This window comes from Parasteatoda tepidariorum, chromosome 12 (genome assembly GCF_982258835.1).
Source record: "Parasteatoda tepidariorum strain Cologne lab strain chromosome 12, Ptep-v5.0, whole genome shotgun sequence".
In the NCBI taxonomy this organism is placed as follows: domain Eukaryota; kingdom Metazoa; phylum Arthropoda; class Arachnida; order Araneae; family Theridiidae; genus Parasteatoda; species Parasteatoda tepidariorum.
Genome location: NC_141766.1, coordinates 42,668,149 through 42,679,589, shown reverse-complemented (window position 1 = coordinate 42,679,589; position 11,441 = coordinate 42,668,149). Strand labels below are relative to the sequence as shown.

Genomic DNA, 11,441 nt, shown 5'->3' with positions numbered 1-11,441 from the left:
TTTTTTTTTTTTTTTCTTTTTTGATATAATCTTGAACTTATGAGACAATATTATATCTCTTCCTTTTATTTATTTTTTTTTTGAATATTCGAACTTTCTTTAAAAAAAATTAATATTTTTTCTTCTCTTTTAAAAAAATATTTACATTTTTTCCATGTTTTCTGTATTTTTTAATCTTACTTTACGAGTTTTATATGCTTGCAGCTTATTCGCAGCAAATAGCTCTTATTGTTCATTCTTCTTAATTTTCTTCGTTAATCTCTCGTTCCTTTCCTTTTGACCTTAATGTGTTATATATATAATAATAATAATAATAATATCTTTAAATAAACTTTGTATATTTAAAATGAAGTTTGCATTGTGCATTAAATGCTACAAAAGAAATGCCAACAGAAATGCCAACTTACTCCAGACAGCTGATAAATACTTTCCCATGGTAGACTTTTAGTACATAATTCTTGGTTAAATAAATTCGATTTATTGATATTTTACTCACCACTACTTTTAAATAATTCAAAAGCTTATGTAATGCGCCAATTTGTTCACTTTGTTACAATTATAACGTTGAAACTGCTTCTTATTATTTCCAATTATTTTAATTTCCTCGAGGAAAGTGCTCGATCTACTTATCCAGCAACCATATGGACAGCTGACCTCACAGTGTTAAAATAATCTTTAAAACAGATTCATGACGGATAGGATAGGGACGCCTGGCGGCCCAGGAGCCCAATCCCAATTGATAATAGGGAAATTAAAACTTGCAATTTTTTTTTTTAAAGTTGACAAAATTTACCGAAAATCTGAAAATTTTAGTTGTAGTTCTTTTCTGTTTCTTAAAATATTTTGTTAAATCCGGAGCAGTTGGTGTCTCTGTAATCTATATAATGTTTGCTATGAACCTATAAATGAATAAAGACAGGCCATACGGGAAAAAGTTTTTGATCCTAAAGGGAATTATTTTCTTTTAACGAATAACTTAAAAATAATTATTGCATCGCTTACGATTAAAACGTTTCTTGTAAAATATGACAGGATTTGGCGTTTATTTCTTTGGAAACTGCGAGTAATACAGGGTTGCCAATAGCGAATAAAAATGCAAAAAGTGGTGTCTAATAAAATTCAAAATTTTATTAAAAGAGATTAAAATTATCAACTTTTTCTAGCATAATACTTTCAGTCTAACTTTGAAAGTGAATACAACGAAAGTTTTTACTTTTAATCCAAGTCGTAGTTGTTTCGACAGGGTTTGTTACAGCAGTTTTTTCTTTTAAAAAAGTACAATCCAAACTTGATTATATAGTGTTTATTAAACCAATACATTTTCAGAACTGCATTCTAGAACAAACAAATAACAAAAACACACTTCAACATATACAAAGGTGATGATGATTCGGCAGGTATAAAATGAAATTATACATGAAATAGATATTTAATACCATTCACCAGGAAACAACGGTACTTGTCGAAGCAGATAGCTTCTCAGCATACTTGAACATGAAATAAAACAACATCTATATTTATTTTCTGGTCCCTTTTGTTGGGTTATACAACTCCTAACAACATTTCAAAAGTGTATGAGTTTTTTATTTTCTTCGCTGAAGCAAAATCTGGCAATATCAGTTTATAATCACCACGCGCGAGTTTGCAAAATAAATATTCTTTCACATTTTTACGAGAACAAATGGAAATGATTATCTTCTATTTCAATACTTTAAGAGGTAACTAAAGGACGTAAGCAAATATACTCGGTTTAGTTGTCCTTGCATTATCAGAAGTTGGTTTAGTATATTCTGATGTCTGAAAACTGTCTTCAAAATTATTATTGAAATGCTACTTTAAAGGAAACGAAAATGTTACTTATTGTAAAGCAAGCGAATTCGGAGAATCTTTGTAACAAATTTCATGGGTTATAATACAATAAATGGTTTCAAGGAAGATTATGTCATTCAATGTCTGGCTTAAAATAAGCTGTTCCTCTTACTGATGTAAGAAGAACGCAGTCTTAGAGTTTTTGCCTTTCATAACATGTTTTTCAAGTCATCTAACGGGCTTCAAGAAACTGTGAAGCCGCTACAGCTGGAGGATGCACAAATATTCAAACTGTAATCCTAAGGTTTTGCTCTACTATTTGTAGAAAACAAGTCTTGGGCACTGGGTTAATTTAAGCACACGTTATGTGAAATTTAGTCCCATTGTTTTCTTACTGATATGGTGAATTATTAAAAGTAAAGTTGAAACTATCACATAGCATGGTGTACATCTGATACCATCTGCAGAAACTGGAAAAACAAAGGAATATGTAAATAAATTAATTTTAAACGTTATCTACTTGCTTTGCTAACATAAAATAAAGTTAGTTTTTCTTAAAGAAAAATAAAATGTATTCCGTTGTAAAGCTGCAAACTTAAATGTATACATTCATTAGTTTTGTTTTTGGTGAACGGAAGATAGTGTTGTGTATGTTGAATATAAACAAACATCTTCCACTTCACCACCCTAGCAAGAAGTTAGTTTACCTTGACTGCAGTTGAGCTCAAATCTAGCTCAATATAGGTCCTATAAGAACATGCATCGATTGATCAATATTGGGATGATTAGATTTTGTAATATTGGTCCCATATGGCCAATATAAGGACCATATTGGCTGAATAATGAATATAAAAAATCGGATTAATCTGACATAATTCTATATATTGCCGATAAGAATTTCTGGTTGTAAAATATCAGGTGAAGCAGATGATTTTATGTAGGGTCAATATAGGGTTGGAAAAATGACTGCCGTTTGAAACCCTATTGAGCCAAGATTCATGAATATTCATCCAATCTAGTCCCAATTTGTTTTTCTGCTATTGAATTTTTATCTAAACACAAAATATGCTATGCACGAATATAGGAAAATAATTCAGTAAAAGTTTACAGGGTTTTAGAAAATAATCATAGATAGGTCGCTAAGCGTTAAATGTAGAGTTGCACAAGTTAAAAAAGGAACATCTTATTGACTTTTAATCTAGTGATCGGATCATCAAATACTAAGATGCATTCTTAATGGTTTGACCTTAAATATGCTAATTGATTTGGTCAGACTACATTTAACCCCTTTGGGTTGGGTGATTCAGAAAAGCATTTTGTACAAAATCAGAATCAAGTTGTAATTAAATAAAAAACGTTCACTTAAATGCAGTCGTTGCTATTTTGACAGACTTATTTTGCTTTCACTTTAATTACTGTTAGTTTAATCATATAAATAATCAATGTTAATTCAAAGTATAACTAAATAGTTTTATTTTGAACAAAGTAATGGTGAATTAAATAAATCAAACAATTATAACTCCTCCCCCAAATAAACTGCCTAAGAAATACTTTGATAACCAGTTTTATCTTTTTTCCCTGATTGATACGGTTTTATGCTGACACGTATTTGTGACAGTCGGCGTTAAAGGGTTAAAGCCTCGAATTCAGATACAAATACCTTCTTGCTTTGAATAACGTGGCATTTCGGACAAGCAACAATTTAACCTTCGATCCAGTTGAGTTCAAAACTAGCTCAATATGGGTCCTGTAAAAGCATGCATCGATTGCCAAATATTGGGATGTTTTAATATTGGTCCTAGAACGATCTATATAGGGCCTATATTTACTAAATAATGAATATAAAATATCAGGAGAATCGGACATAATTCTATATAGAGCCGATACTGGTTGTAAAATGTCAGGTGAATCAGATAATTCTATATAAGGCTATTATCGGAAAATGACTACCCTTTGAACAATTATTTGAACCCTTATTTGCTACTTTTAGCGAGCTTTCAGTGAAAGTATTTATATTATTATTATATTTTTTTTTAAACTCAATACTAAGCAATATATTTAGTATTATTTCATAGTCTTTTTGAATTCGTTTTAAGAGTTTTGTTCAAAACACAGATAATCACATTCTTGGTTTGGAAAAAAAAATGTTTTGAAATGTAAACATTAAAATTTGTTGTAGAGCTGTTAGCGTGACATGAAGAATGGGTAGCTTTTAAGCTCAAATTTGCACCTATTTTCAAAAAAAAAAAAAAAAAAAGATATTTACTTAGTTTTTAAACTTTAATTTAAATTTATAGTTTCAAGAGCCCTTGCTCCCTAAAAATAAATTAAAGTTCTAATCAAAAAAAATTTTAAAGAAAAAATGAGTCGTAATCAGTCGGATACCTAAAAATTATATGAGTATCTATATATAATGTTTTGCGCTTACATGCTGTATACATGCACTTCATCTCTGTAGACTCGAAATTTTGAATCTGCCTTAGAAGAAGAAAAAAAACTTTTGAATTAAGTTACTACGAGTATATACTTTAGTAGAGGATACTTTGTACAAAACTGACTCACGTTTGTGCTACTCGTAGAACAAAGTTACAGAAACCGTCTGTGGTTGCCCGAATAATGTTATAAGTTAAACGTATATTACTCCTAATAATTTTTTTTCGTTTTTATATAACCGTCGTTGAACAGCCGACACAATTTTTTGGATTTAAGACTACTAATGTTCAACTCCGCATCCTTGTAACTTTGAACCCAATCCAGAAGACAAGAGAACATCTGGATCAAGTGTTGGGAGAAATTTGACTTCGTGGAGGACTTTTTGATAGAGCTAACCCGCATTTGCGTTACACGGAGAGGAAAATCACGAAAACTTCCCATGGTTAGCCTGACGGTAAGGGGACTCTAACCCATGATCCGTCTTGAGAATATTTTACGTCAGCACTGTGGCCATTACAAGACGGGAGCATAATTCGTATCAACGAGCCATCTCTGGTATTTGAACTCGGTTCACCTCATTGGAAGGCGAACGCTCTATCCCCTGAGCCATCACGGCCTTACTTCTAATGATAAAATTTATACCAAAGCCGAGATAGCTGAGGGGATAAAGCGTTCACCGTCCAATGATTGAACCGGGCTCGAATCCCAGCAATAGCTGGTCGATACGAATTCCACATCCGGCTGGAACCGACGGCAGTACATACGTAAGATATCCTCAGTGATAGACGGATCGTGGGCTAGAGTATCCTTGTTATAACGCTAACTGTGGGAGGTTTTCGCTGTTTCCTCTCTATGTATGGCAAATGCGTATTAGTTCCATCAAAAATTCCTCCACGAAGGCAAATTTCTCGCAATACCTGATCCAGAAGCTTCCTTGTCTTCTGGATTGTGTTCAAAATTACGAGGACACTGAGTTGAACATAAGTAGCTATTGTAAACCCATATATAAAATTTCTGTCAAAGCTGTTTTCGGTGTAGAAATCAATCATGCTTACTAGAGTTGGCAACTTGGGCAACTTGAAGCTCTGCTGTCTCATGTCGCCCTTCAAATATCACTTCTTCCCTTCTTCTCAGAATTTCTCTTGTCAATGTTGATTCACATTGAAGTTTCAATTCACCTTGTCTTAGATGATGTTGCTGGACATGGAATCTAAGTCCAAGAACTGTTGCTACTAAAGACGAGGTTTGAGATCGTACAGTGCCGTAGTCTACTAAATGTATCCTAGGAACCTTGAAAAAAGAATAAATATTAAAATTCATGCCAAAAAAAAGAAATGAAACAAAACAGGATTAAGTTTACTCTTTCTTAAAAAAAACTGTTTAAAACAATTAATTGCGTAGCAATTCTCTTCCAAAATAACTGTTAGGAATTGTCTCCTCACTTTTATTATCTTGGTGTTAATTTATTTCTTTTGAAATTTGTATTTATTACTTCATTGAAATACTTTCAGTAAATAAGATTAACTAAAAATTTTAATTCGATTTTTCTCCAGAACCAAAACTATAAGGACTGAACATGGCGTTGATTCTCACAATCAGATGCATTCGAAAGTTGATATCAACACAAATAAATGTGGGAAAATGTTTTTTCGTTATTATTAGAAAGAAAAAAGTGAGTACAAGGGTAAAAGATAAAAACAAATAGTTATCGGTGGCTTTGAGATAATTATATTTTTAAAACAGTAAGGTTTGACTAAATAATTTGAAAAGATAACTGGTAGCTGCACTTTCAACATCTTGATGTTGAGTTTTACAGAGGAAATGAAACGAAAAAAAAAACGTAAGTGCTTCCGAAGGATTTCAAAAAAAGTGGCTTGACAACTTTTTTCTTTAATTAGCTAATAGTATGAAATCTGAAACAGAATTTCATATAGCTGATAAAAAATGAATTTAAAAAACATCTCAAATTGTAGCTTTTTCTACAAAAGTACATACATAAAAATCTAAGTTTTGAAATTTTTGTCGCTTACATGTTTTTTTTCTATTGCATGACCACATTCTCGAGACATATTCAGAGTTGTCAACTTGCTCCACACAGAGAATAAATATTTTTGAGTGGTTGTCCTTTAATATATAATTTTGGTTAACTGCATATTAGTTTAGTAAATCTTATTTATTGGGATTTTACTCACCACTATTTTTAAATACTTCAAAGTCTTATGTGATACGTCACCTTGTTACAGTGGAGTCACGTTGAGGTTTTTAAAATGTTGGAAATATCAATCGAAAATCAGCAAATTTCAGTAATTCTCTAACGTTTATTAAAGTATTTTGTCAAATTTGGAGAAGTCAGCATCTCTGCATATTCACCGAATAACAAAGTGAACTTACCCAAATAGAAAAGCATCAAATATTTTTAGAGTCAAGAGAAACAGAATAAAATATTTTACTGAGTAGGGAAAACCGAAGTACCTTCCTAATTCAAAATACATCTTAAGAATGACATCTCTGTACTACTTTTTTCTCCCTTGTAGAAAAAAACCGTGATGAAAGTCACAATAGGTAAAAGTAGAAGCAAAAACATTTCATTAAACATACACATATTAATTAGGCTAAATAATGCTATTTTCCCTGATCAGTATCCTCTAAAAATACTACTAACCTATTTCTTCCACTACAATCATCGAAGATAAATTGTTTGAATTATAAAATAGTAATAGCATCTTTTACTCTTCCCTAAAAACAGCTATAACATACCTGCCAACTCTTCCGGATTTTCCAAAAGATTTTATTTTCATATTTAAAGTGGTAGTAATTATATGCTATTTTTTCTTTTATAATCTTAATTTTTAAATGATATTGATCACCACTATTCTTACAAAAATTAAGCACATATATTAATATGCGTTACTATCAAGGTTGTGAACTTAAGTTTTCTCAAATACAACGTATTTGTTTGCTTAAAATTGAAGTTTCAATTCCATTTTAGTACCACTGGGAAAAATGATAATGGAAGGGATTAAAAGTTGGCAGGTATGCTATAAGTTTTGCTACCAGTTTTTCTTTTTCCCGTCTAACTGCATCTAACCATCACCACCTACATCAAAAAGCCTCCACACGGTCTTTAATAAGTAGTCCGCGCAGACTGCTTAAAAAGTGAACTAGTTGTGCGCATGAACCCAAAACCTTTTATAAAAGTAAGTGAGAGAAATTTATCATATATATTTGAGAATTGAATCTGTAGTGGCTGACAAGTGAATAAGGCAAACCAATAATATTCATAAATAAAACAAATTTTTAGTCGTATATTTGCTTCCACTTTCTTATTTTAACTAAATTTTGTATTAAATGACTCGTTCGGAAAGTGGATATCCTTCACAGTGGTCTGATCGGAATACCTATAAAAAACGGTGTGGAGACTTTCAGTTATAAGAAGCGTTGGTCGAACTCATATAATTGAAAAGCGTGCAAGTTTTTGAATCGAACACTAAGGATTCTTTTATCCAATTCAAGAATGTCTAAGACTGCTTCGCACAGTAAAGAGCCAGTGTTAACTCTGTTAATTGTTTATGCAATTTCAACGCAATTGCTTACATAAATAAACGTTCGCCGTCCTAAAGTCACGTGCTTTCGTATGTAATTGGTTTCGGGCAAAGAACCGCAAATGCGTCTCGCAATCTAAAATACTTATTGGCATAGTATTATTGGCATTATATAAGAAAACATACCATCAAATAATTATCTTTCTGTTTTCTATTGAAATTTCGAGTTTTGATAACTAATGTTAATTTTTTTTATTTCACACTACGAGTATACTCGTCGCTGGAAATACGACGAGTATACTCGTCTGCGGTACATACGACGAGTATACTCGTCGTAGAAGAGATTTTTTCCGACGTCAAAGGCACTTTACAGATTAATGTTAATTTTGCGTATTCCTACATCTGAAAGAAGTAGAATTCTTAAATTTTTATTTCTCAAGAACTTTTCAAGCGATTTCCTCCAAAATTATAGTTTTTCTCATTTTAAAGTAAGTGAATTAAATTGATGTAAATTGGTCTATTAATTCGAAATATTTTCAACCATTGGAAAATTAAATACATATAATACTTTTTTATATATTTTTTTGCATAAACTTTTTGATTCGCTTCGTAAGTTTCGGAGAAAAAAAATCGCAAGATGTGCAATTATGATTAATGTACCAAAACTTTCTTCCGCTCTCTTTCCTAAGTTATTTGAACCATATTTGGGCTTCGCGAAATATTTTGAAGGTCATGAATCTAAAGATATGTTTATTCAGAAAAAGTTCTTCTTTGTGTCTGATTTCGTAACTAAAATGTTGCTTGTTCTAAGTAATTAGAATATTTATGACTGAGCCATCGATCTATTAAAATTAAGTCATATTATGGGAAACTCCTATTATTAAATTAAAAGTGATTAAAGTGTTTCTTTCTTGCATACTACAGTTTTGTCAATTTTTTCCATTAATAGCTAAAGATTTTTGATAAAAATTTAGATTTGTTGCATATTTAATGCTTTCCCGTTTTATTTGTCGTTTAACAAGTTAGATTTACAATGATTTTCACCACCATTACATATAAGTAATGTCAATAAATAAATAAGACCTAGTGACCTTGCAGGACAATTTTGAAGTGCTGTCAAAATGAAGCAAATGAAATTGAATTGCCCTTACAAAATAATAAAGCGTCTTTGAGGTTGTTTTGAAGTTGACAGATGCAAAAAATACACCTGCAGTTGAAAATGAGGTTATGATTTGCATCTCATTAACACCCAACAAAATCAACCTCATGTACAACTTAGAGATAATTTTAGTTTAGATCGGGTGAAATTAATCATACCTTCCTTAATCACACCTCAACATATTTTCTGGAAGTGTAGAAAAAATAATCCATACACCTCAAAAATTAACTCCCTAAGCTTGTTGCTTTAACCCCTTGGGGACGGGTGATTCAGAAAAGCATTCGTACAAGATCAGAATCAAGTTGCAATTAAATAAAAAACGGTAACTTAAATGTAGTCGTTACTAATTTTACAGACTTACTTTGCTTTTATTTTAATTATTGTTAGTTTAATAATATATATAATCAATGTTAATTCAAAGTATAACTAAATAGTTTTATTTTGAACAAAGTAATGGTGAATTAAATAAATCAAACAATTATAACTCCGCCCACAAATAAACTGCTAAAGAAATACTTTGATTACCAGTTTTATCTTTTCACCTTGATTGATACGGTTTTTTGCTGTCACGTATTTGTGACAGTCGGTGCGAAAGGGTTAAAGCAGATCTCCAGCAACAACTCAAAACAGCCTGAAATGAGAATAAAACAACTTCCTAGACCTTGACTATACACCTTGGGCGATTGATCTTGTAAGGTTGCTTTTGAAATCAACTTCGAATTAACCTCGAATTAACCTTGACACCTTAAAACAACCTCAAATAATCCTCAAAACTATCCTACATTTCTGTAAGGGAGTAATTTCGCTCGCACTGTAAGTTGTGCGTGGTAAACTAAATAATGAAAAATAATAGATATTTATACAAAAATAATGTTTTGCACATTGTCACGCTTTTAAATTATGAGCAAAAAACTTTTTGATTTGCTTTATTAATTCCTTCAGCGAAATACGCAAAGCATGATATTATTATAAAGAGGCCAAAATTTTCGCCTGCAATTTTTGGTCAGAGTAAATATTCTAGTGGGCATTTTTAAAAATAAATAAGAAATCTTAAGTACAAGTGGTTTTTATACATTTCCTTAATAAATTATTATAATTTTTAATAAAAAAATTTTAATAAAAATTCTTTAATGAAAAATGTTTCATCATTCTCTGGTTTCTGGTTCTCACATTTTTAATGAAAAATGGATGTTACTTTGAGTTTTACTTTTATTTAAGAGTAAAAATTGTTGGTGTATATCTGCTACCTTTCTTAGTGTTGAGATATGCTATATTCTTTTACAGTATATGTAGTAACAGGTTTAATTTACTTTTTTACTGTTTTAGCTACATTTATTTATTAATTCTTTCTTTGTTTGTTTGTTTACCACCAACGCATATTTATGACTTCATTGCAAAAACAAAAACAGTTCGTTTAAAAAACAAGCACAGTTTTAGTAATTTGCCCTAATTTTTTCAAACATTTGTTTTTTTGTCAATTTTATGTTGTTTTTTTTTATACGATCTTTACAGTTCTGTTCCTAAAAATGCGTAGTTTACTTCAACACCAAAAAAGTGACAAAAGTACGCCAAATTTTTTGCAGTGTAAGCGTTCCTTTAAAATTGACACTTTTTTTATTTTGTACTTGCACTTTTTACATGCAACATTTCATAATTTGTTCCTTTTTATTTTATTTGTCAATTTCATTTTTAGTTTTTGAACTTTTACTTGTTGCTTTATGAACATAACATTCCCATTAATATGCAAATGTAACTGAATTTGAATTTCGACTCAATTTTGAAAAAAAAATAAAAAAAAGAAGAAAAAGTAAACTGAATGAATGAGCCTTAAAAAAGAATGAAATTATAATACAGAACTATTACCAGTATTTATATTATTAAAATTTTTTAAAAGTTTGATTAAAGTCAAAGATTGATGAATTCTATTATTTCATTTCCAAACTTTGAAAAAGTTGGACTGCGTCTTGCACTGATCTGATTGGCTGAGAAAAGTAGTTCATTTACACCCCATTACGGTTCCTGTGGTTTTAGACCAGAGGACGCCATACTTTGGAAAAATCTTTTCGTCCTAAATTCTCTTTCCTCTCCGTAAGTAGTGTAACCTAGAGTAAAACATGAAGTTTCAAATACTAAAAAGAAATTGATGAGAAGATAACTTAGTATTACGCAAAGAAGAAGTTCTCTTTCTATAATTTATATGCACTTTGATATTTAAATTTTTTTTCTCCAGCAGTTGAAACTTCGTGGCATATTCTTGGTTTGCTTGAAGCTACTTTAGCTTTCTTTTAAAATAGTAATGGATGTGAAGGAGAATTTGTGACGAAAAGTTCCTCCCTTGGTGTGGCGCCCTCTTAACACGTTGAGCGCCGCGTCAGCCATTTCTTGGCTGACACTAGACTTTCCATTTAGGCCGCGTCCACCACCGGTGGCTGACACTGAAATTACATTCAGGCCGCGTCAACCACCGGTGGCTGACACTGAAATTACATTCAGGTCGC

At 31.2% G+C, this 11,441-nt stretch overlaps 1 protein-coding gene across 1 annotated transcript in view; it reads right to left on the bottom strand.

The window, feature by feature from the left end:
- Positions 1–1,288: 1,288 nt before the first annotated feature.
- LOC107455861 (uncharacterized) overlaps positions 1,289–11,441 on the bottom strand; it is a 259,904-nt gene continuing 249,751 nt past the window's right edge. Inside the window, exons 7-8 of the mRNA XM_087155784.1 lie at positions 5,298–5,532; positions 1,289–2,279 (exon numbers count right to left, since the gene is read on the bottom strand). Of these exons, the coding sequence (XP_087011910.1) occupies positions 2,173–2,279; positions 5,298–5,532 (342 nt within the window). The 3' untranslated portion in view covers positions 1,289–2,172. The remainder of the gene's footprint in view (positions 2,280–5,297; positions 5,533–11,441) is intronic.